At 39.4% G+C, this 26,759-nt stretch overlaps 1 protein-coding gene across 1 annotated transcript; it reads right to left on the bottom strand.

The window, feature by feature from the left end:
- Positions 1-5,374: 5,374 nt before the first annotated feature.
- Positions 5,375-25,243, bottom strand: VPS4B (vacuolar protein sorting 4 homolog B). Its single transcript, XM_065628280.1, has 11 exons — positions 25,031-25,243; positions 23,126-23,237; positions 21,683-21,833; positions 20,338-20,405; positions 17,285-17,404; positions 16,886-17,042; positions 15,524-15,672; positions 15,271-15,352; positions 13,021-13,240; positions 9,922-10,059; positions 5,375-8,210 (listed from the first exon to the last, which is right to left on the bottom strand). Exons 1-11 carry the CDS (start codon positions 25,055-25,057, stop codon positions 8,109-8,111), a joined length of 1,326 nt encoding a protein of 441 aa, XP_065484352.1. The 5' UTR covers positions 25,058-25,243; the 3' UTR covers positions 5,375-8,108.
- Positions 25,244-26,759: the final 1,516 nt, after the last annotated feature.

Here is a 26,759-nt window from a genome sequence, read left to right as displayed (position 1 = left end):
GAAGCCGAGAAGCTTCTGGAATGCCCACAGCCAGATCTGAGCAGACTATAAAACGGGGTTCCTGCCGAAGACCCCCTTTGTGTGGGTCTCCTCGGAGCTGCGCGTCTGCAGCGCCCTCCGGAGCCCTCCCCTTAGACAGAGAAGCCGTCTAAGGTAACTTCCTGCGATGGGGAGCGCCTCACCTTCTCATTTGGGTGAGTGATAAATTACTCAATATATCCTTGAATAAGTCCTTGCCGAAACAGGGGAGCGTTTATCTCTTGTGGGCAAAAAGGGGCAGAGGGCTCTGGTTTTGTTTCTTGCGAGTGCATGTATGCACGCTGTGGATCCTCATTATTCTTATTTTACTGCACCCCACTAATCTCCTCAACTTGATATCCGAACCTGGATCTTATGTTATCGGAGTGCTAACTAATTGTATAAACCCTGTTTCTAGTCAGTTTATTGGCTGTACTTTTCCGGCCAGAATAAAGTTTGTTTTGGACCTTGTTGTCCGCCTAAACTGATTTTGGAGTGCCTCCATGACATATAATCTCTGATGTTTGATAGAGCAACAAAGAGCTTTCATACAGAATTTAATCTGTGGAGAAATTTCCTCTTTGGTCACTATGTGTTTTAGATTTTCAGATAGTAATTCTAGGTCATCAGCAAGGGAGGAAGCCTTTCCCGGCTGTTTTCAGTTAAGTAATTTAGGAATTACCACTGAAGCTATCACATTGCTTGAGCAACCTTTGTATCACATTTTACTTTCTCTCAGGTGCAGTCTTTCACCTATTACTGTCATTATTACTTTCCTGGATATGTATTTTCATGCATGATTTCACTTTTTAGCCAGATAGGGAACATCTTTGTAATTATACTTCCAGTAACTTCTGGCCTATTTCTTTCACTTTACCCGATTTCTGCTCAGCAATTAGGTGGTGAAGTTGCTCCCACCCAAGCCACTATTGTTGTTTTTCCAAAACAGGCATAATTTTGTGGTTTATATTGTGCCTTTAGAAACACAAACCTCAAGGTACTCCTTAAAGACTGGCAGGTCCTAGTCTTTGGTGAGTTTGCTCTCTTTTGGAACTAAGCTGCCGGTTGTACCACCCCCAGTCAATCATTCAAGCCATGGATGTAACGCGCACACATTCATCTGACTCAGTCTTACTAGAAAAGGTCGAGTTAATGATTTGCAGTCTTGGAAGGCCTCCGGTTTCTTACAAACTTACCTTTGGTAGGTGATCATCTTCGGTAGCTTCTGTGCTTGCAAAGCTACTGCTTTGCTCTCGAGATGTTCGTGCCTCTCGTTGACAAGGTTTCATGCTTGTAGAGCTGCTTGCCCTTCCCCACGTTGCTGTATGGGAGAGCCTCGTGCTCTGCTATTGCTCTTTGCTTTGTTGCCACACTCTTAAAAATACTGGAAGAACTGAAATTACCTCCTCCAGGTTCGTGCCAGGTTCTCTTTCAAGGCAACTCAGAGAACTTCGTTTGCTCAATCTTTTAACACAAATTAAGTCTGTTTCCAGTTCCAGGTAACACATGGGATATACACAGCGCTGGCAAGAGGCTGGTGTTTATTTCTTGGATGCAATTACACAACATCTGCCCTTCTTATCAGCCCCAGATAAATTACCTTTGGCATGCATTGAAGAGAAGCTACTGTTACACTCTGGAAATTTAAAAGACCTCTTGTACATAGCTCAGTTCTCCTCCTCTAACCCAAGAAATGAGCGCAAAATAGCTTGCTGAGAACAAGAAAACTTCCACTTTCAGCCATTTCTCCCCCTTGCATTGCTATCAAATAAATCCGAGTTGCTTGCACTCTTCTGACTTTGTCTCCATCCTCTGACAGCGCAGCCCATTGCCATCCTGCTGTCAGCCAGGGAAAGGGTAGCACATCCAGGTGTGCCCTGTCGCTTTGAAGGGATAAAGGAAAATCAGAGAGACTCTGTCAACTTCTGCTTTGTTGCCTATAAGTTTGCTTTGGTATAAACACGGGAGAAATAGGAACATAAAGAGCTTTGAAATAGGATTTGAAAAGGAATCCGTGCCTTGTCTTCCATTTGAGGAAAAAAAAAAAAGGTGTGAAGGACAGAGGGTAATTTAGACAAAACAAGAAAGAAACCGAAATTAGAGAGAACAGGGAAAAAAAAAAAAATAACACTACTGAGAAGCAACAGGAAAGAGACAGGCATAGATTGCCAATTAACATTCCACATCAAAAGAAAATTCTAATCAAAACCTTTTTGTTCTTCTAAGAAGCATTTCTGGTATCTGCTATGGTGAAGCAAGAACGCTTTACACAAAAGAAGGCCCGAGAGAATAAGCCTGGTGGCTGCAAAGCTTGTGGAAACCCTTTTATACAGCTGACAACTAGGACAAAACCCCATAGGAATCCGGAGCATCGGCATCACTGCTCCTGTTCACCAGTCGATTTCTACCCTGTGCCAGCGGCAGGAGATCGGAGGCACAGACCGGTGTCTCTCACCCCGCCTATGCCTCTGTAGATGCATTTACCCTGTGCATTTACCCTGAGACTGCCCAGGAAGAACATCACCACTATGCCCACCCAGAAACCAAAACAAAACCAACCACGAATGCTCCAACAAGCTCGTTCCCGGCTGGACTGAGCCCATCTAAACCCGGAGTGAGCAGGCACCTCTCAGTGCTACAGGTGCTGGATGAAGTAAGTACCTGTTGTGCATTTGATGGGTCGTCACACAGGTGCACGCACCTTTTTGTTTGTTACCAGCGTTCGCGTATATGACTATGCACGTGCATCACAGCCCTCTGTGTACGTATAGGCAATGACACTATCTGTATATACAGGCATCCCTTCTCTGTCCTGAAGCTGGTGAAGGGACAGTGAAGATGGAGGGCAGAGAGATTTTAGGCTGTCAGCAGGCTCGCTGGGAACTATTGTTGTGCTGCAACTGCACAAGGTTTGCCATCAGGCAGGCAAACCACCTGCTTGTTTTCACGCTGTGGACATAGGCATCATGGGCATGAGGTTTTGGGGCAGGTAAAAACAAACCAGAAGAACATTTTTAAGTTATAGAGACCAGAGCAAGGCTGGATGTGAACACACAGGTCCACACCAAAACAAGAGCAGATGTTAAGATTAAAAAAACCCCAGTAACTGCTTTGCTGTTCAGTTGTGTAGAGGGAAAATCATGGCTGTGATTAATTAATTAAAACATTGTTAAAACTGAGTGAGCTCAGGCTTAGCCAGGAAAGAGCATGAGCATTTCAACTGGCATTTTAAATAGCACATTTGTAAACAGATTTTCTAAAATCTTCCTCCCCACAAAAAAAAGAAAAAAAAGCCTTGGCAGGTCAGAGCCTCCCAGCTATAGCCTATGCTCCAGCCTTCAAGGGAGGGAGGTTGGAAAAATGATCTTTTTAATTCATATAGTTTGAATTTTCATTTTCCCCTAGCTTTCCACTGAGTGAACAATTCACTTGAGTCTTCCAGAGCCCAAGTGACAGCTATAAGTAACAGTCCTCATTTGCCACTATATTTCCTCTATCAGATAGTGATATTTATAGTGACTTTCTCAGTCCCTCACCTAGTTGACTCGTTGCTGCTGAGACACTGACAGAGCAGCAGCAGAATGCAAGTGCTCCAGATGAGATTTTTGTAACAAACCACTTGTGGATGGTCATCGGCCGACAGAGTGAGTCAGAGGAAATTATTGTTTATGGTTTACAGAACACATGTGACACAGAGCATGTTTGAAAGCAAAGTCCCTGCCTTGAATAGTTTAGATTTAAATTAGCTGAGGCAGCAGAGGAGGAGGGAGGGCAAGGAAGTCTTGCCAATTGATGGCATGGTGCCTGGTAATAGGTCACCAAGCAGCAACAAAAACCCCGGCTCCATTATTAACACCAGGCCCGTGCTCAGGTGTTGGTGACTTATTTCCTGGAGATGTCTTAAAACATGACCAAAGCCTGTTTAGGAGATAACTTTTCTCCCACTGTGATGCAGACAGGACATCGTATTTTGTTTTCATGACTAATGGTTGAGAACTTTCAATAAATGAGCCCTAAAGTGTCAAGTATTTCTGCAAAAGGCCAGCAGATTGTAGACACAGCAGGTACTGCTCATAGATGGTACGGACAGATGGACTCTGGTGTCCCCAAACACTGAGTTGATGTGACAAAGGGAAGAAGTATCCTTGAGCGTTGATTCATCGAGTTGGAGCCTCTTAGGCAGGATAAAGGGTGAAAAAGTGAGTAAACAGAAAATGGCACAAACCAGTGACCTAGACAAAAAGGTACCATCAGAAGGGCATGTGGGTGTACGCAGAGGTGGGGAGGGAGAGGAAGAATCGTAATTAGGTCACAGGCACCAAAAGACAAAAGAAGAAAAGAAGCTTATTTAATACCTGGGCTGTCAGTACAGAGGATAAACAAACAATTAAGGATTTTTACACAGCTTATTATGATGACAGAGGATTTGTGGAATCAAATCACTAGATTGAAGTATTGTTAATAAAAAGCTAAAAGAAAAAAAATCAAAGGGGAAAGCGCTGGAGCTATGCCATAAGAGTCTACAACAAAACCTACCTGCTCGAGAATAAAAGGAACAATGTTTTGCTATGAATTAAGTATCTGTTGGAAAAGCAGCACAGCATGAAACAGTTTACCAAGTTCTTGCCACAGTTTACGTAAGTTATGAGAATGCTTTAAGTCAGCCATGATTACTAGGATGAAGCTGGTTAAGACCAAAACCATGTATGGAAGCCAGTCATGAAACAAGCTTGTTGTTCTGGAGAAAGGAAAGAGTAAACAGCAAAATAACAATATTCCTGCATATTTCAACAAATTCAGAACTATTAAAAAGCTTCCTGTCAAGATAATCCTCAGCAATAATATGAAAATATATCAGACCATATTATTAGGAAGACAACTAAATAAACGCAGAAAGTAGATCATAATGTTTGACCCGAGAACATTCAGCAGCTTTTTTGCTTCAGTTGACAAAAAGGGCAAACTATGACCAGACACCCCTGACAGACAGGAGCGTGAACAAAAGCTGATTCAGGAGTATCTGCCTCAGCTACCTGTGTTCTGCTCCACGAATTAAAACAAAAGCATGTTCAAAGACCAGCAGATAATTTGAAAAACAAATCCACTCAAAAAAACCCCCTCAAATGAGGTTTGTACATTCTGTTTTTGTTATGCTAGAAAATCACAATGCAAAGCTGACAGACAAATCAGGGAAAAAACTACTCTGGAATTTGAGGTCAGTCAGGCAGCATGGGAAAAAAAAATAAGTTAATTTACTGAGCTTTTCTAACTCTATGGGTATATGTATTGAGAAGTATACCACAAGTGACAGGAAATCCAAAGTTTAATGTCGGTGTGAAGAAACCATCTGTGAAAAACATAACAAGCATATATACAACTAATTTAATCGAAAAAACTACCCACAGGAAGGAAAGAAAATGACATTTTTTCATATTGCAGTCGGAGTACAAGCAATAACACCAGAAGTCAGGAAAAAAAATCGTAAGCTAATTAGCCAAAGATGAGTCATACACCAGACCTTATGAAAAATGCATAATTTATCCGGTATTTACAGAGTTTTTGATTATGTAAAGCAAATATGACCCTTAATTTAGAGTATTCTCAATTAACACTGAAAACAAAGAGGTGATTTCACAGCTCCCTCGCCTCCCATTTGCCTGTCATCTGTTCTGGGATAACTTAGCTAGGAAGCTCTCTGATATATATTAATTGATTCCCATTTTACAAAGACAGCAAACCAAAAAGTTGCCCTTGTAGCTGCAATCCTAAGCAGCAATGTTTATTTGGAATATATTTCTAAAACCAACTTTAAACATCAAACATTAATGCTTCTGTTACAGATGTCATCCCACAACTGAGCAAGCAGCAACATGTAAATTTAAAACATACAGTATACTTTTCTTCTACATTAAAGGATTACAGTTAAGCTTATGGAAACCCCTATGATTAAAAAAAAAAAAAGTTCCTGAGAATTTTAAGATTGCAGTAAGGACTCTCACTCTAAAGAGGTCAAGAGACAAGTATTTCAGACAGTAGCTTCAAACCTCTGAAAGAAAGCCCTGCCAGTTATGTGGCTCACTTCTAAACATTAACAAGAGACAACTAAGAAAAAGCAATCCTGCTGCAATGAGGATTAAGTTTACTAACTACAGTTGTCTGCACCTAAACTGGAATTTCTATGCTCCCCTGACCCCCGCAAAGGTCCACAAAAAGAGTTGCAGTCCACTGATTCACATTTACATGTTCCAATGTAGGACAAAGGTAAAGCTGTGTGTAACTGAATGATTTTGGAAAGAATGTTTCATCATGTTAGTAAACAAAAGCTCAGCACCTTGCAGATCAAAGAATCTCTAACTAAATATTTTGTTTAGCTGTTAAACTAGAAACCAAAGTCTAAAAAAAAAAATTTTTAAAAAATCAAGCAGTAAATTCTTGAACATAACATGGCAGAAATACTCAAAGAACATAGCTGATGTTGTACTGTAACATTTTACTTCATTTAAGTACAGCAAATTTTACCCATCCTATGATTTATAGAGTACACAAAATATGTACATAAAGGAAACCAAACCCCATTAAAGGATGATTATATATGTGCATATGTACATATAACATACACACACAGAATGTGCAAATTTCTTTTAATGCAAGTTAAACAAAGCATATGCAGGATAGAGTTGTACAATGATAATGGAACACGAAGTATTCTAGGTTTCCTAATGATGTTTTCTATCTACAGCCAGTGCAAACTTACAAGGCACGAACTCGACGCTGACACTGTAGTGTTGCAAGTTACATTCAGGCACATCTCAATCTGTTGTTCTTCAGAAGAAGATCAATGGAAGTGCTACCCTGTTTCCCCAAAAATAAGACCTACCCTGAAAATAAGCCCTAGCATGATTTTTCAGGATTTTTGAAGATGCTTGAAATATAAGCCCTACTCCAAAAATAAGCCCTAGTTACAGTTAATTTAAAAAGTCAATTTAAATAGTGTCCAGGCAGCTATACATGTAAAAAAGTATGCATCTTTTGGAGCAAAAATTAATATAAGACCCTGTCTTATTTTCGTGGAAACAGGGTACTTCTGTGCTAAAGTGCCAGCCTTCTCCCCAAGTTTAAGCACTAAATTGATGTAACCTATATGCAGTCGTTATCAGTGGGGTTCTGAGTTAATTAATCACTGGAAAGTCTGTGGCTAAAACATGTTATACTCTCCTCACATGCGAAAGTTCATTTCTCAAAACACCTCCCATACATTTTCCATAGACTACCTTGCCAGCCTTGACATGTGGAATCTAACAGAACATTACTAATGTTTTTTTTTAAAATTTAGTTAAACTCCTGCAGAAAGTAAATGCAAATTTAAAAGAAACAAGAACTAGCAAAAAACCTTCAGAGATACTTGCATTTAACAAACCTTTGCTCAATTGCATAGTGACATGTGTGTATCAGCTAGTAAAGAGTTAAAAGCTTGCTGTTTAAGGCAAAATTTTAACACAGCGTAGCAGAAAAAGCCAAATACCAGTTCCATCAGTATTTAAACAAAGTACTGGCCCATATAGTCTTACCCTCAGAGTTTTCTTTCTTACTTTAATAGCAAACCCACACTTGTAGTATGCTTGATTAGCAAATTTTGTTGCATTTTTTCTGAATAAAATGAGAGCAATTAATATGGAGGCTGACTGACACTGAAAACACCTGACAAATATATTCTTTTCCACCCCTCAAAAAAGTGTTTTTTGAGGCTACTGGGAGTTTAAAACTCACTTGTACCCAGCTCTAATATAACACCTAAAACTGAACTAGTAATTTGAAGTTTTCTAGTATTTAACAGACATTACCACATCACTTTGCCGTCTCACCCTAAAATTGTATTTTCCTATTATTTTTCAATAGAAGACATTTAATAGACATCTGAGGAAAACAATACAATACAAAAGCTTAAGGGTCTTTGCAAAGGTATCTTCTATTCCTTCTGCAAAGTAAGAAAGGACTGATTTTATTGGCATTTATTTGAAGTGCCATCAATAAAGAGACAAGAATACTTAAGAAAGCAAAAAAAGTTCTAATGCGCCACATATATCTTTGGTTTAGCCTTCCTGACCAAAATCTTCTGTAAACTTCTTTAACTTCTCCAGGTCCTGTTCATTAACTGTTGGTTTTGTGCTAGATAGTGACCTTAGCATATCGGCCTGTTGGGAAAAAAGAAAAAAAGAAGAAAACAAGTGTTTTCAGAAACAAGTATAATACTACTGCTAACAATCTTGTTGCCAAGACAAATATGCATTAAAACCCCTATTAAAACAACATGACCATAGGAACTCCTATTTACACAAAACATTAAGTAAGCTTAAATGTCCTTCTTTTTTTTCCTTGTCAGTTACTATTTTCCATCCCATCTTTAACAACAGCAGTTTAAAGTGGAACATAATCAGATGTTCCCATGTACTCTTCATAGTCCAACAATATAGAACAGTAGTTTGTGATTCATCTCTAGCAAAGTTTTACTATTCATGACTGGTAATTTCTGTCTCTTCAATTCAGTCAATTTCCTAGATAAATATTTGGACACCAGAAAATGGAGTTCAGAAAAATCACAGGTCTATGGAGTTGAAAGCAGCAGTTAAAACACCCCATGAATAAAAAGGAGCAAGAAAACTAACCAAGTCCTAGCCAAAAGCAACTGAAAAAAGTAGATGCCTAACACCTCGTATTACTATAATATTACAGATAAACCCAAATGTTAACATCATTATTTTCTAGACTTGAGATGTGTCTCATCAGACTAGAGATACCCTGCTTCGAAAGAATTAAAGCCTGCTCTTTTTAAGGACAAGAACTGACTTTGGACAGTGAAACAACTGCCTGTGCAACTACATTGCATCAGTGCCCAGGTACCATTAGTAGCACACAAGGAATTGTTATGTTTTATTCCAGGAAAGACTGATTAAGAATCTACTTAGACCATGTGGATGGAAGTTTTAGGGCAGGCTTACACCTGCATGCATCCTTTTGTCCTTCCTCAGTATGTAATATGCACAGAAAATTATTTTCTGAAATACAATGACATTTATATTTACAAAGCAGTGCCTACTGTTTTAAAGGTTTGTGAGCCCCATGAAATACACTGACATCTTGCATTCATTACAGGACTGTTTGCACACAAAAAGTGACAGCAGCACAGCCTTCCCTCAAGCATTGTACTTAAATTCAGAATCTTTTGTTGCTCTTGGGGAAAAATACAGAATGAGTGTGCAGCATTTTTTTTAACAGTAAATTAAAATTTTAATTAGTCTTAAAATGACATTTTTTATTCTCTAGACCAAAGCAAATATTTTAACACGGACAAAAAAACCAGATAAAGAGCTGTATCACCTGTCATTAAATTTAACCAAGACTACTGTTACATCCACCATCTTTTTACACTTTATTGTTTATGCCTGTATTGATTTCATGGACAATATTTGCCTACAGCAGACCACTTCCCAATTTACACTGAATATTATTTTCCATTTCCCAGTATCAATATTAACGCTACAGAGTGGTGGTGGGGAAATATATCTTGGGGCAAGGATTCCAAAGGTTTTAAAAGAATAAAAGACAAGTGAAAGAACAGTGGAAGAGCCAGATGCTGTCTATGGATGAAAAGACAGCAGCTGCATGCCAGGAGACAAGAACAATAAGAAAGAAATGATTATCAGGGATAGAGCGCTGGCTTTTTCAGAAGCATGCTGTACTGTAGCACTTTATGTTGTGAATTCAAGTGTCATCTGTTATGTCCAGCATTTCTGAAAACAACCAACTCATCCAATTCCCTTGCATTACCATTCGAAAGAGTCTTTACCTAAAAGTCTTTTCAGAGTTCTGCAAAGCAAGAAAGAAATGCTACAGAAGAATACCTACCATGGAAACCTGAGGCTCCAGTAATTTATCACCTGGAACCTCCATCCATGTCATTTCTATGGCTTCAGGATCACCTGGAGAGCAAGGCGTGAACAAATCTACCATCATATTTGGATTAGACAGTGATGGTCCTTTTACCTAAAAATAAGAAAATACTCAGTTTATAGGAGTTATAATTTTAAGGACAAAAACCAGAAGCGGAACAGCATCTTTGGAGCAAAAACATTCTTTCATTTTCAGCAGATGTCCCACCCACTGGGAAGACATGTCCTGTGAAGAGAAATTGTATAAATGCACTGGCATCATTCACTTTGAAAACATGCAGCTGTAGCCAGATACTGAAATTCACATAGGGTCAAATCCCAGGAGCTACTTCTTCCTGAAACTGAGTATTTCTGTGGAAAATTAACATGCCAGGAAATCTAGTTGGAGAAGACCACCCTTCCTAGTCCCTGGTCACTTTGTGAGTTCATTCATCACTGGTTAACAGCCTCCTAAAAACTTTTTAGTAATTATCCTTGAGCCCCTCGAGTAAGGAAGCCAGAGTTGGCTTTTCAGTCTTTGACACGCTGCACTACAAAGTTCTGAGCAGCTTTCCTGATGCCACCTCAGCAGCACTCGGTAGAAAACAGGGCCATCTAGTGGGAGAACAGAAACCACTCTTTTTTTTTTTTTTTTTCCCAGACACACAACGGCAGACCCAAAAAAGCTGCACTAGGTATCTCTTCCCTTTCTGCAACACATTATCTGGGACGCACAGTTTTATTTTCTTTCATCATTACCTGAAGCATCACACGTCCACAGGAACTCAAAACACATGCAAAGATTGAAAGACAACACACTAACTGGCTATTTTTAACAGCAGAGAACTGGATTTGCTATTCTAAACTGCATTTAAAGCACAATGCTGAAAAGCACAGATTGTTATGTTCAAAATGCACTCTGACAAACCTGTGTTATGATAGAGAGCAAGGAATAGTTTACAATTAATTAGTAATAAATTGAGGAAAGCACTATTTAGCTGGGACAAGTTGTCTGTTATGATTAAAATAATTAATAGAGCTAAGATTTTGCTTATATAAACAGGAAATCGCATCCAATGAAAGTGCTAAAAACACAAGTGGAATCAACTTGACTTATGTCAGAGCCCTCAAAGTACTGTAGTTGTGGGTTTTTTCCCCATCCTTTTTTTGGGACAAAAGGAGATAAGAGGTAAGAATCGCTTCTGGGTTGCTCTGCAAACTGTGAAAACTGAGGTCATTTCATTGCTCCACAGCAGTGAGACACTCCTCAGATTCTTCCAAATTTGAACGAAAGTCTAAAAGGTAACAGCCTTTAGCCAGAAATGTCATTGTTATTTAAAGTCAACAGTGGATAAATACTTCAGGCAATCACTGCTTAAGGGAAGCAAGCATCTATAAAGTCCTTGATATATCAAAACAGCTGCTTATTTTTAAACAAATACAGTCTACATCACAGTGTTACTGCTGAGTTGCCCCCAGAAGAAACTTAATGAAGTGTTTTAAAATACTTATTTTGGTTTTTAACTGGGAAAAGCTCCTCAAAAACCCTTTAAAATGCTGTTGGTTTTTTTGTTTGTTTGTTTCTGTCCTGGTGGCGGTGTGGATTTCCCCCTCAAATGGCTGCAGGTTTATTTTAATAACTACAAAGTTGGTAAAGGTTTCCTCAATGCAGAATCTGAAAACTTACATAGTCCTACCACATTCTGGACCATAATGGATTTAAGTGTTCCCTTCCCTTTGAATCTTAAACTGAATGTGTTCCTTGGAAGAAAGTACATGGAGAAAAGAAGCCAATCTTCAATTCAAAATAACTGTAGCTGTTCGGTTTAGGGCCCTTAACCCTGTTATATCAGGCTGAGCTACTGGTGAAAAAATTGTAAGTGAGCTGACCAAGGACTGCTGTCAACATGAGTTACATGGTATGTATCTCTTGACAGCTCAGGACCTGATTTTTTCCCACCTTTCCCAGCCCCACACCCACTCTTTTAAGCAGCAACAAAATTAAAACTTCTCTTTACAGCAGCAAAAACCTCTGCAGAATACCTTGACTCACCTTCACCCAAGGTGCATGAGTTTCTGTGAAGTCAAAGTTTGCAGGAAAAATGTAAACAAAAATTACTTTTACTCTGGGTCTGCTCTAAAAAAAACTACTACACAGGAAAAATACCATTTTATTTAACTGATACATATTGTATGTATTTGGAGCTCTGTTTGTAACACTGATGACATTATCACACTTTTTTTTTTTTCAATTTAAGAGCTTAAGGGTTTATAGACAACAATTAATTTGATTGAACACGACTCATATGTGCAAATTCTCCAGGGGAAAACAAGTCTTCCCAGATTTAATGGATATAGATTGGCGCTAAAGGACTCTAGTTGGTTCTTTGTCAGATAAAGTTTTTGAGATCCAAACACTCAGAATAAATGTTTAAGTCAGCACATAGTACGTAGAGGTAACTGGAAGATAAGCCAAACAATATAGTTTCAAAAGTCTCTTTAGAGTGCATCTAAGTAACTGTAAACTAGTATTCACATTGCAGCAGAATTCATAGGATGATGCATGCTGCCCAAAAAATAACACTCAGTTGCCTTGCTTCTTTACTACTGTTGCAAGTAACATTGATTCAATGTTTTTACCAGAACTTTACAAGAACCTGATTTTTTCAGTTTGAAAAATATGCCAAGTAAGCAGAATGTGCTTAATTAAAATCCATATGGACGAACAATAAATTTAAACATGCTAGAAAAACATGAAGCACCAAGTAACTATTACAGAGGTTCTCTTTTTCTGTATCAATTCCCATTTAAGTCAAACTTTGGACTGAATGCTTTTAATTCCACCTAGAGTCATGAAGAGTCATTGAATCTTGGATTACACAGCATGGATACCCAGAAACTAGCCCCACCACAAAAAGAAGAGGGGGAATTGCCAAGTTGTCCCCCGGTAGATAAAAACAACATTCATAACACGCAGTATTACCTAAAACCAAATTCAGTTTACTTGCAAAGAATTTTCAAATAAAGATAGTTCTCAGAGATGAAGTAACTTGAAAAATTGCTAATTTCTACTTACTTTTTTAAAGTGAGTAGCTGATTGCACTTTTCTAACAGGCTGCATCAGCGCATCACGTACAATGATACTTATATCTGCACCAGAATAGCCATCAGTTCTCTTTCCAAGCTCTCGATAATCTGATTCTGTTAGGAGATTTGGAGTTGAACCAAGGTGAAGTTTGAACATTGCAGCCCTGGCATGGTCTTCAGGTAAAGGAATATAAATACGCTTCTCAAACCTGGTTCAAAAAAAGAGAAAGCAAAACATTACACAGATGCTAGCTCATGCAGGTGCACAGTGGAAAGAAGCTTATGCAAATAAGTATATAGTTCTTTCCTAACAATATTAGAAAGGAACAGTTTCAGTATTATAAACCTTTAAAAAAAAAAAATCTAAGGCAAATATTCAACAACCCGTTCTCATAAATAATATTGTAGCTAGCATAAGCTAACATCCAGAATATAACATTTACTACTTCTTCATAACAAATATCTTCTCTTCAGACTGGAGTTTTTCCAGATTCTCTTCCGCAGAGTTTGTATTTCAAAAGAAAAAAATGAGGGGAAAAAATCTTGAAAGTATATCTGAACAACGCTCACACTCAATTGCCCGATTACAAGCGAACATAACCACCTTCTACAGTCTTCAACTAAATTAAACTTCACAGTTGGAAGCAAATTTGAAGTCATTCTCAATACAGTTGTCAGAAGAAAATGCTGGTAAGTACAGTTCCTCCTTTGGAGCAGCATCTATTCTCACAGTGGGGATTACCTCCCACCAACAAAATAAGAGCAACTCCAAATTCTGTAGAACACAATTAACTTGGCACACATGACAACGTGGGCCAAACCCATGAAAAATTAATTTGATTACTGGCATTGTTGTACAAGTTCCTTTATGTCTTACGGAGTTAAAGAACTACTCTTTCACACTGCAGAGAATCATAGAATAGTTTGGGTTGGAAGGGACCTTCAAAGGTCATCTAGTCCAAGCCCCCTGCTGTGGGCAGGGACATCTTCAACTAGATCAGGATGCTCAAAACCCCATCCAGCCTGGCCTTGAACACTTTCAGTGATGGGACATCCACAGCTTTGCTGGGTAACCTGTTCCACTGTCTCAGCACCTTCATCGTAAAATATTTCTTCCTTATGGCCAACCTAAACCTACCCTCTTTCAGTTTAAAACTGTTGCCTCTTGTCCTGTCACTACTGGCCTTGGTAAAAACCAAACAAAACAAAAACATCTATCCATCTTTCTTATAAACCCCCTTTATATATTGACAGGCTGCAATAAGGTCTCCATGGAGCTCTCTCTTCTCCAGGCTAAACAACCCCAGCTTTCTCAGCCTTTCTTCACAGGAGAGGTGTTCCAGCCCTCTGATCCATTTTCATGGTCTCCTTCTGGACCTACTCTATCAGGTTCATGTCTGTTTTGTACTGTGGACCCCAGAACTGGAATTTCAAGAATGACTTCAAATTTTAAGCAACACGTTCACCTCTAAATCTGTCTCACACAAAACTATAGTCATGCAGGTTGGAAGCAGCCTCTGGAGATGACCTGGTCCAACCCCCAATCAAAGTACGGCCAGCTTGAATTAAGTATATAAAAGTCAGTGACAGTCACACAAAAGAGGTGTTTCTTTAGCCTACAAAAATGACCATTATGCAAGCTGCGTCCTCATCACAACATAATTATACATGTCACATAGCTGTATTTGTCCTCTGTTGCTCTGCAGCTCAAAGAACAATCTGGCTAATCAGATACATGTATTGAAGCCTTTTTATCTACAGAAAAGCATGAAAACATGCACTGAAAGTTGACAAATTATGCCTGACTATTAGAAAAACATAGTGTTTCCCTGTAACATAAGGCTAATCCCTGAAATATCTCAAGGTATTCAACAGTTTGATAACAGCTGAAAAGGAAAGCTCTACCACCTCTTACCCTTCTGAGGTGCATATTTTGTAACTTGTCAACCAAGACCACCAGAACACCAACCAACAAGGAAACAGGATAGTTTTCTGCTTGCTCAAGCACAAATTGGCTAGCCAACAGATCAAATAAAATACAGGGCCAGTATAAGAGTGAAGAACCTACCTCTTTGAAGGGGAAAGGGGTCATTAGTTTGGCTCAGTCCATCTCATGGAACTGAGTTGCAGAACATTAGCCATGTCTGAAAACTTGAGCTAGATTACTGCTTCAGGTAGTCTCAGACCAAACCCTCACAACAGTTGCGAATTTCATACCATGAAAGAAATGCCATCATACCTTCTCCTGATAGCTGAATCCAAAACCCAGGGTATGTTTGTTGCGCCTAACACCAAGATTCCTTCATTGTCAACACCAACCCCTATATCAGGGAATAAATAATTCCATTGTTTAGATGATAAACAGGACGCTGTTCTAAAATGTCAAAATTTAACACAGTGGAACTCCAGATCGTTTTAGTGTTCTCATGCAAGCTACGTTAAAATACTTACCTTAATTCCTTTGACTGACTCTGAAAACCAAACAAACTTACCTTGCATCTGGACCAGAAATTCTGTTTTTATCCGTCTGGCAGCCTCACTTTCATTTTCACTTCTTGACCCACAGAGGGAATCTATCTCATCAATGAAGATAATAGAAGGCTTGTTTTCTCTGGCAAGCTGGAACAAGTTTTTCACTAATCTTAAAAAAGGAAACAGATTCAGTTATCTTAATGATTAGACCACTATAAACACATAGTTTAAGATTATGATACAGTCACTTCCTTTTAACCTAATCAGATTAACTCTAGGGACTTTGTAAGAAACAACACATACATTTACTTTATACAACCTTACTAAATACTTTTTATATGATAAGAAAAGTTGATTTGAAAAAACAAAACAAACCCAAAACTTAGCTGTATCTTATTAACACATTTTACTAAGCTAAAAAGGAAAATAAACAGGAACGTGCTGGGAAATTCTTCACGTTACCAGCACTAAATCTCAGGCAGCAGTCTCAAATGAAGTCAAACAGAAAAAAAGCCAAGCTGGACTCTAGTTCTTTATTCCTTTTGCAACAGAAGAAAAGCAGCTTAAGGTTTCCAGCTTTTGGGAAAAAAGCCCCAGTTCAAACACTTTCTCTAAGGGCCTTTCTTTTTCATCCTATCAACTTTAAATAGTGTTGCTCAGTTGTCCCACACTTCGAACTATTAAAGCATGGTTTTGACAAGTATTCTCATAATCATATCAAAGTCCTTTCTGTACAACAAACCCAGAGCTTTTTCTTAATTCAGGAAATCTTCATTGGAAGCCTAGATGGGCAGATGCCCGCACTTCTAGACTACAGCCAACATGTCACTTCAGGCTTCTTGGTCTTCTTCACATATCACATAGTAACAAACAAAGAGTTAGCATGGGGAACCATGAAATTTTCTCTCCTTCCACCTATTTCTGGAATTCTCTTATGTCTCCCAGATTTTGTTTGAAATCAGGATAAAGAAAAAACACCTCTGTATGGACAAAGAAATGCCACATGGTAACAGCAGAGCTGCTGGGAGAGATGAGTGAGGAGATACCAAGAGGCAAAGTACCCCAACACTTCAGACCAATGCAGTGTGCAATCACAGCTGAATTTAGAATGGGCATGAGGCTCCATAGTGCCCCCAAGCCTTTCTGAGCTATTTTCTTTTTAAACTATCTTGAGCACTGGAGAGAGGTCCATCTGCATCAGCACAAAAGGCAGCACATAATGATATCTTTAGATGGCACTGCAGCATGAAGTATAGAAATACCTGAGGTTTGTTTTTAAAAAGACATGACCCTCCCATAAAATTCAATTTCTTTACAGCAACTTATCTATATTAATTTCTTCTTGCCAATGTTTTGCTGGACCTCTGACAACTCCAACTTACTTTTCACTTTCACCCAACCACTTTGAGACAAGGTCAGAGGAAGATACTGAGAAGAAGGTAGAGTTGTTTGCTTCTGTTGCCACAGCTTTTGCTAAATAAGACTTTCCCGTTCCTGGTGGTCCAAACAGGAGAATCCCTCTCCAGGGTGTTCTCTTTCCTGTAAGAGAGAAACCAGCGGTCTTCAAAATATTGTAGAAAGACTGAACCTATTCTTCTGATAAAGCCCCTCTAATTTACTCAGAGGTTTTCCACATCTACCCATGAAACTTCTGTCAGATGGATCACAATCTTTTTGTTAAAGAGCTCAGCTTCAGTCTCTGACACACTGGCATAACACTTTCCTCAGACCCCAGCGCTGGTCCTGATGGGCCAAAAGTAAATAAATGCTGTAATTCTGACCTGTAAACAGGTGTGGAAACTTAATGGGCAAGATGACTGCTTCTTTAAGTGCTTCTTTGGCACCTTCGAGACCAGCAACATCACTCCATTTGACATTTGGTCGCTCCATAACAATTGCTCCTTTAAGAAAAGATTGTATAAATTAGAGGTGCACATACCTTTTCACAACTTCAATAAATTCCATTTAGGAAAAAAAGAAAAAGTTAAGAGATCTATGTGCATGTCCATACTGAATAAAACCAAGGCATTTCTAAGTAGATACAAACACCAAATACTGTTAGTCAAATGGATGTTATTGCTACAGAAATCTGTCACATTGTTTTACCACAAGAAACCATAGATAACCAGAATACTTAACAGTTACACTCCTGCAGCTGTCAAAGCTAGTCCATAACTGACCAGCAAATGTGCATTTAGTAGTCACAGATGAGTACCTTTGCTAATAGGTACCCAGGCACCATGTCCTCACTAAACCACCATTGTACTTCTTGAAGAATTCAAATGTAGCTGCACTAGCCCAGGATTTATAAGATTCTCCAGCAGATGAAGTAATTTGTTTGGTATCTCTAGACAGGTAGCAAACAATGAGACCATTTAATGGCAAAGAGCTTTGAGAGCTAGGGCTGAAACTATCAGAAAAGTTATATGGAGCCTGCTTAGCTGCATAAGTGTGTTCTTAGCTAAGCCATGTTCCCTCAAAGTTTATCACACCAAGTCTCGTTTTGCTCAATCAACAAGTTCAGCTTGATTTTAGCCAACCAAGCTGTAATTTAGCCTTCTCTTCAGACTTCGGATTGGTTAGTCTGACATGCTAAAAATTATTTTGTTGACTACTTTTAGATGGAATAACTTGGATCTGAGCTGGTGACTGAATATTAGATCTCATAATCCTAGCCAAGGCAAATCCAAAGGGTAAGAGAAATTTTCTCAGATGAACAAATGCCAACCAACCCAATGCTTACCTAAGTACTCAAACAGACTGCAAGTTTCAGTTGCCCTATTTCTCTACAAGGGGCTTTCCATAATTTCACAATTGGCTCTCACCAGCTATTTTCTTGACACTTTCACCTTATGCCTTCAGAGCTCTGACATAATTTAAGGCTTTTTTCCTTTTACAGGATTGAAAATTTACTGTTACTCACTGGCTAATGAATAAAGCAAATAATGCTTCCTTTTTAAATATTTCCTTTGAGATTTTTTTCTTTTGCTGCATTCATTTTCCATCAGATTGAAACAAACAATTTCTGTTTACAATTGCAATTGTTAACAAATTGGAATTTAGAGTCCAAAACCAACATCATATTGTTAAAGATGTTGAAAATGTTATAGAGGAGGTTGATTGCCAACTCTCTTAGCTTGCAATCTATAACTGGAATTAATTCAACCACCCGCTTCCAATGCATTTAATTCCTTTGGCAGGTTGATTACATCTCAGTTTTTCTTAAAGTAAACAGAACTATGTGCTTCATCACTAAAATAATTAGCAGAAGAGGTAACAGTTCACATAGGAACAGGAGATTATTTCAAAGTTGAAATACCAGAGTTAACCGCACCAGACATAGCATGGTAACTGAAATTACTGCAGTGTAAGAGATCACCTGTACCAGGACACAAATGGAACCAGAATCGTAAGGTTCCTAATTTTGTAGGTGTACGTTAATAGCTGGAAGGTTAAGCAATAAAGTGCCAAAGGCCTTTAAAATTCTAAACAAGAGTACATGGCAATAGACCCACAACTACTATTCAGTCACTTCTCCCACAATACGCCAAATTGCCATTATAACTAAAATCTTGATAAATACCCACGGATTTGGGAAAGTTCCATAAGGCAAAGTCAGCTAAGAGTAATAAGGCAGCAAAATCAAACATGAAAAAATTTCTGTGGTTGTTGTGGGAAGCAAAATGAAGATGAGTAATTTGAAGACTGCCCAGAGCTTGTATTATCTGAATAACAGATTCCTGTGTTAAGTTTAAAGGTACCAAAGATCTCACACCTCAGACTTCCAAGCAATCAAATATATAAGCAAGAATGCTGTAATTTTATAGAAAGTATCAGAGGAGTGGTGGGTGCAAGAAACTGTTTCTTGAAGTAAGAACTGAAGGTCAGATACACGTGGGAAGAAATGAAGCCTTTAGATTGAAAGACAGGATAAGAGTTCAATGCTCATCATTTTTCCGTTATTTTAAAATACAGAAAATTGTTCCACAGAACTGTACATAGGATTAAATAAATGTGTAGAGCAGTAGAAAAAGGATGGCAGAGTTTCCAAATACGGTACAATAGCTCCTGAAATTACACAGTCAGAAATCTGGTAAATACATTTGGTCTTCGTTACGCTGAAAAACAGGGGGAGAACAAGGAAGTTCCTTCAGATACATAAACACCTTCTTGCAGGGAAGCTCTTAACAATCCTTCACCATTACAGGGTAATAAATATCAAACAAAACCTCTTTTTTTACTGTGCACAAAACTTACTAGTAGCTGCTATACATTGCATCACTGACTATATTCAGCATTTGAGTTAAAAAACCCAAACTATTATCTTACTCAACTGGGAGAGCATCATCACTGCATATGAAAAAATGGTGCCCATTACTATATAAACAAGTAAGAATCCATATTCGCAATTCCTACACTTGATCACAAGATTTCTGGTGAAAGTAATCCTGCTTACACTAAGCGTTTGTATGATGTCTGGTACCTTAGGCAACACTCTAATGCACTTAAGAGTAAAAAACTACTGATTCAGTCTAGCCAATAGCTACCTGGGATCTTGCAACTTCTGCCTTTGGAAAATGCTATCCTGATAAATGGTACAATTTTAACATGAAGCATAGGGTACAGGAGATAAATTTCAACAGTCGTTGTATAACTTCACGGCACACAAACCCATACTTACATAAAGACTATGCTTTTGTATGTGAAGAGTACATACTAGTAGTTGAGTAACTTACAGACAGCAAGTGAATCCATAACATTTCAGTTGCAAAAATACAGGAATTTGCTTGACTGAAGCCACACCTATTTAAAGAAAAGGATGCTTCAAAATTACCTTGAAGTTGATTCTGTAGCTTCTTTTTTTCAGGATCTTCTGACTCTTCGTCACCATCACTGTCATTCCTAATTTGGAAACAAGAAAAAAATGTTGGAATCCAATTAAAGAGACTGCTGTCTTAGGATAAAAATCAGAAAGCAAAAAGCAGAAACACACACCAGTCTGAGGAATGAAAGAAACCTTGAGATGCTTTCAGATCTCTACAAGTTTACAACATAGTACGCCTGCTTTTCTACATGACATTCTTTCTAATTCAGTCTCCTCAGCATTTCAACTTCCTCTTATGGGTCTGAGCTCTATTAACACACTTCTACATGCTTTGAGCCAGCTGTAGGAAACTAAAGTCCTTGTATTGAGCAACATGGAAACACTAAAACGGTTTATTTGTAGACATTGGCACTTATTCCCTATCTGGAGTTGCAAGAGGACATGGTCAATGCCATTTACTACTGTGAAACTCTATACCCTCCTCTTGTCAGAGCACAGGAACGTGGAAGTTAAAGAAGGAAAAAAAAAAAAAAAAAGAGTTAGTGAACAACTGGAGTGGAGGTCATGAAAATACAGGTTGCCCCTGTGATATTACCAACTCCTTCTGTCATACGCGAGCAGAGCACAGTACAGCTCCAAAAACAAAACTGATGAGACAAGTAGACAACAAAGGAGACCAAAAAATCATGTGAAGTTTCAAGAGACAACTGAGCAACTCTAGCTATTCAGGACTGCTAAAAAAGAGCAATCCCACCAGAAGGTATCATCCTGAACCCTTACTCTCTCCTATCCCAACAAAGGTAGTAGCAAATGCAAAAGAGGCACTGCTTGTTCAGCTCTCCAAAATGCAACCCAAATCTAATAAAAAGAAAGCAGTGGAGAGACTAGGCAGCAGCAAGGCATCAGAGCAATTCAGTCCATCTTACAGAACTTCGTCCTGCATACAGCTTTGCACCTCTTACCAAGTGCGAGACAGATCAACCCTAGGCCACAGTAATCATCAATCTGAATTTATTTTCTAGTTAGTAAGCGTTCACATGTAGAAAAACTTTAAGGGTCATCGGGCTCATTTCCATTAAATCCAATAAGCATGTGTTAGTCTGAAGCAGCTTTAATTCTTCAGTGAATTTCCTATGCAACTGTTCACACATTTTAGTAAATAAGCACAGAAATGCCCATGATGTAATTCATGTTTGTTTGTTTGCTTATTTGTTTTATTACCCCACTGTATTTCAGGATTAGTAAGTCATGTAAAGCATTTCAAAAACACTAGTTAAAATGATCTTTGAAGAGTTGAATTTTTGAATAAGCTTAGTTCAGGAAGTATTTTGCTTTACCTTATCCAAAAACATACCCTTTTCCATCAGTAGGACCAGACTCTTTAACTGGTTTTTGTGCAGTTTTTTGTCTCTTCTTCAGATATTCTTTCAGCTTCTCTGCTCTGTCCAAGTATTCTGTACATTTCACTCTAATGCTCTGTTTTGCTTTATCACCCTGTGCTTCATCTAAGAGTTTGAAGAGAAACAATAATTTGTTAACAGCAAAACATATGTGCATCAATCAGAAAACATGACTAAATCCCTGTCTCCTTTATAACTTATCAATATATCTCTCTCAGGGCTCACCACATAACCAAACACCTCAATTACTTATTTTCCACTATACTATGTAAAGAAGTGACAGGAAGGATGCCATCACCTACCAGAAATCCAATACATGCTTGAACATTGCTTTGGCTTAAAATTTGACTGTAAAGGATTAAGGACAATGGCACTGGAAGCTTTTCTGTCAGCCTTTCAAGCTGCTATAGCTCATCGAGAAGCTCTGTGTGTTGGGGAACATTTATTTAGAAACATACTTTATTTTTCCATAGCCTGCTAATTTTAAAAGATGTTCACATCATAAAGAAAAAAATTATATAAAATATCTGAAAGAGTTAGGTGTGGTTCAACAGCCTCACTGTTCTCTTAGTCACTATTACAGTATTTCAAATCAGCAATCAAAATTTAACATGTTAGGTTTACGTGTTAAGTTTCCAGAAGTACATCAGTATTGCTAAAAACAATGAAAGCTATATTCTGATAAGGTCCATAAGATGTAAATGGATAGGAAGTGACAAACACAGATCATCCTAAGTGTCTATAAAGAAAATAGTGGGGGTTTTTTTCAAATTATGGAGATCTGTAAGTCACTTACGTCAGGCAAGCAATCCTAGTCCACCTAGATTATGGCTGTATCTACATAAAGCAAGCCCACTCCTTGCATACAAACACTGGAGGTGATGCAAAAGGTACACAGAAGTGGGAAAAGAAAGGCATAAAATAATAATTATGAGAATATGGGAACTGAAGAAGAATTACAACATACAAATCCATCTCATACATTTTTTTGGCCAAGATGAACAGCAAGACTAAGAGTTTAAGCAAAAAATGCCAGCAGAGAGGTTGTAGAAAGGCAAGCGGCATGAGTTGAAGAGAAAAAAAAATGCTCCGTAGATACAACAAGAGCTTCTTGCGTAACATGTGGTTTTCAGCACAACAGAAATATAGGGATCCCCATACTTATTGTTGTATTTCTTCATGCGCAGTGGCCAGACTGAAACATTGCTACAAAGTTCAGAGGAGAGAGAGCAAACCCCTGCCTCCCTGTCTTAAATATATGACTTCAATCAAACTACAATAAGCAAGTATCAACTGATGATGAAAGTAAAAATTTAAATACTGACGTCAACATAAGAGATTACTCTGGGCAATTTGACCACTAAAGTCTACTTAAGCATCCAATACATTACACTTACATTTAACAACATGGAGAAAATACTGCACAGCGTGTTGGTACAAGCGGAAGGCTTCCTCATAATTTCCTGCTGTATCTTCTTGTGCTGCCTTGTTAGCAAGGTCTATTGCTTTCTGTAACACAAGCAAATAATTACGTGCTTCGCGAAAGCATTTTGCATGATTAAAGAGACATTTTAAGCTGTTTTTTGATGGCCAGTTTTTCTGCTCTTCAACATCTACTCCAAAAAGTTGAAGGCAACTGATTGTAAGTCTTACATGGTGCATTGTGCATGACACAATATTTCTATCCTTTTATGAACAATGATTAACAAAATGATGAAACTAGCACACACAAAAGTCTAAGTGAGAAGAATAAGTTTCTGTGTATGAAGTTGGAACTACTACTGGTTTGTCTATGCAGTTTTTCTTACCAATCTCTTGCATTTATTATGGAAAGAGTTGGAAATCCATTTTAAGGTTTTTTTCATTGCAGACACAAACACTTTGAACTATGAGTTATAACACCAGTAAACTCTGTCGACAGCAGAGTCAATGCAGGAAGTACATGATTACAATGCACTGAAACTACTACTATCACTTTTCCAACCCTATGCTGGGAGACATATTCAAAGACTGACTATTTGTTTGGCTTCTCCAGAAAGATTTAGGTTCTCGATATTCAAGTGAGAAATTCTAGTTACCACTCCAGTAGGAAGGGAGAAAAAACCCCACTAGACAGAAAACATACCCAAAATGAGCATCAAGAAAAGTTCTAGAAGTTATAGATGGATTTTTAATTTGTTTGCTGAGCTAGCTTCAAATAAAACTGACTGTGATTTAAGACATCATATTGCATACACTGGCCTGTGGATTTGTTGCTATCACCGTTACTCCTTTGCTCTTAAGTGCTTATTACTTTTTATTACACTTTGCTCCTTGGAATGCCTATACCACTTCAGGGCAATTAAAACTGTCAGTTTGAACAACGAGTTCATGTAAGCTTAAAAAAGGCAATTGATTAGCCAGAGTTAACCAACAGTAAATAAATCTTCTATAGCCCCACACCTACTTTTCCACTTTCTGTCAATTTATCAGGCTATGGCTTGATAGTTTGATGAACATCACCTTCAGAAAGAACAGTTGCGCCAGGGGAGGTTTAGATTGGATACCAGGAAAAAATTCTTCATGGAGGGGGTTGTCAGGCATTGGAACAGGCTGCCCAGGGAAGTGGTGGAGTCACCATCCCTGGAGGTGTTTAAAAGGCGTTTAGACGAGGTTCTTAGGGACATAGTTTAGTGCTAGAGTTAGGTTATGGTTGGACTAGATGATCCTGAGGGTCTCTTTTGACCAAAATGATTCTATGATCAGCTTAAACAGGTTTAATTCTCCTTCTTATTCTAGACCCTGTGATATCTCCCCCAGCTTTGCCAGTACAAGCGTTACATGGCCATAATAAGTTTACAGATATGATCATGGTTTAAAATAACCAAAGAGAAAAATGTGTATTTTTAACTCAGGTAGTTTCCAGACCTGTTTCACCAACCACCCACAGAACCAATTATGCTGCCCCAACTGAGGGTTAATGCAAATAGAAAAACGGAACAGGCGAGGAGACTTAGAAAAAACCTACAGCAAACTACGTCTCCAGACCACAAGAGGTAACAGTGCTGCCCAGGCAGATACCGGGCCCCGCCGCTCTTGCGTCCCGAGGGGCTGGTGCGACCGCCTGCCCGGCAGCTCCCCTTCCCGTCCCCTCCCCGGGGACTCAGGGCCTCCGCCAGAAGAGCCCAGTGCGGATGCAGGGATTCACCTCCCGAGCCCCAAGCCAAGTCCCCTCCCCGCCCCCAGGCCCGGCCCAGGACACCTCCCGACCGCCGCCGCCTGCCGGCTCCGCCCGGCCCCGGGCAGGGCCGGCGCCACTCTACCTGCAGGTTGCTGGAGACGCTCGCCATAGCGGAGCGGTGGAGTGGGGGGAGAGCAGACCGCAGGAGAGAGCGTGGGCCCGCGGCTGCCGGCGGTGGAGCTCAGCTCCTATCCCTTCCCCCCGCCGTCCCCCTCAGCACCGACACCGCGGCCTCCGCCAGGCGCTTCCGCAACCCAAACGCCGACCGACTCGCTTCCGCTTCCGGGCACCGCCCCGCGCGCCTCGCCTGACGTCACGCCATGCGCCTTGCCTGACGTCACGCCACGCGCCTCGACCCGCCCCGCCCCGCCCCGCCGCCGGAGGGTGCTTTGCGCATGCGCACTGTGTTCACAGCCAAGCTTAACTGCAGAATCCTGGGTTGGTTTTACATTTACATACACGAAGTTCGCTGCTGGGCTTTGGGGTAGAATTATTTTTTCCCGTCTCACACTCAGTGCGAGAAATTTTCTTACATTGCTTACACCCCCTCCCAGCGTCCGGTTGCTGTCAGGGCGCTATCTTTGCGTGACCTGGCGCGGGTGCGCTGTGTTTTATCCACAGAACCAGCTCTTAGTGGGTTCGGACACAGTCATGGGCAGCCAAGCGTTGCTCACCTGCGGGTTAGTAATAAAACACGGGTGATGCGTGTGGAGGAGGAAGTGACTCAGAAGACAGCAAATTATAAACCTGTTTTGTAAAGTTAACTTGCTCTGTGGATTCATGAACGTCTGCTAAATGAGTGCCGTATCCTTCCCCGTGCTACTGTAACTCCCTTAGGGCCGAAATGAATACGTGGGAAACTTCACTAGATTCATAAACCTTCTTCCAACTACCACCAAGTAACCACAGTGCAAGATTGACTTAATTTCAGTGCCACTTTTCGGTTTTATTTTGTAATAAAATGATTCAACGAACCTTTTCAAAACTGTCAGTAGACTGCCCGTTCTGGGCAGAGGGTAAAAAGTGCACCCGTGGTCACCCCTATACCTGAGGAGGTGGTGGTAATCTCTTAGTCAAGTCATCTAGTTGGCAGTTTATTTTCATAAGTGTCATCATATATCCACATGCTGGAGGGCACTTTGGTTGATATTTAGGGATGCCAGTAACAGCTGCTCTCCTTGGATCAACTGCAAACATGTAAAGACACGATGTACCACAGATTAAGTCATGTAATCAGGCTTTGGGAAATGAGGTGGTAAAGAGAGATGGTGGAGAAAGTGCGGTTTGTTGAGTTTGTCACAAAAGACAACTGGAATTGACCAAGTAATGGGAGAGCTAATGATTTCTAAAGGAACCTTACAGCTGTGTTGTCATTAGGATTCAAACATAGCATCGATGGTGCAAAATGCTCAAGAAAACTCTATGTGTTAATCACATATCCATTTCTTTCTTGTTCTGTCTTCAAAGCATGAGGCAAAACCATCCTTTTTACCTTTTCACCATTGATTATACCATCCTGAAGCCTTTGGCCTACTTCTAACCTCCATTTTATTTAAAACACACTACTTAGTTTGGGATAAAATTTCCCTTCTCTCTTTACCTTCTCATTCTGATTAATGTAACAGAGTAAGTTCCTGTCACTAATATTTCTGGCTGTGTCACCTGCACTTGTGATTTTCAAATCTATAAGGTTATATTTAGCTTTTAGACCTAGGTCTAAAACAACAAGTATGTCACAGCTGTGTAAGTAGTAAATGCCTCTCCAGTCACACTGAACTGGCTTCTGGAACTCCCGAAAAAACAACTGTTTT

Source organism: Caloenas nicobarica, chromosome 2 (genome assembly GCF_036013445.1).
Source record: "Caloenas nicobarica isolate bCalNic1 chromosome 2, bCalNic1.hap1, whole genome shotgun sequence".
Classification (NCBI taxonomy): domain Eukaryota; kingdom Metazoa; phylum Chordata; class Aves; order Columbiformes; family Columbidae; genus Caloenas; species Caloenas nicobarica.
Note: the sequence above shows the minus strand (reverse complement) of the source record. Positions and strands in the feature narration are given on the sequence as shown.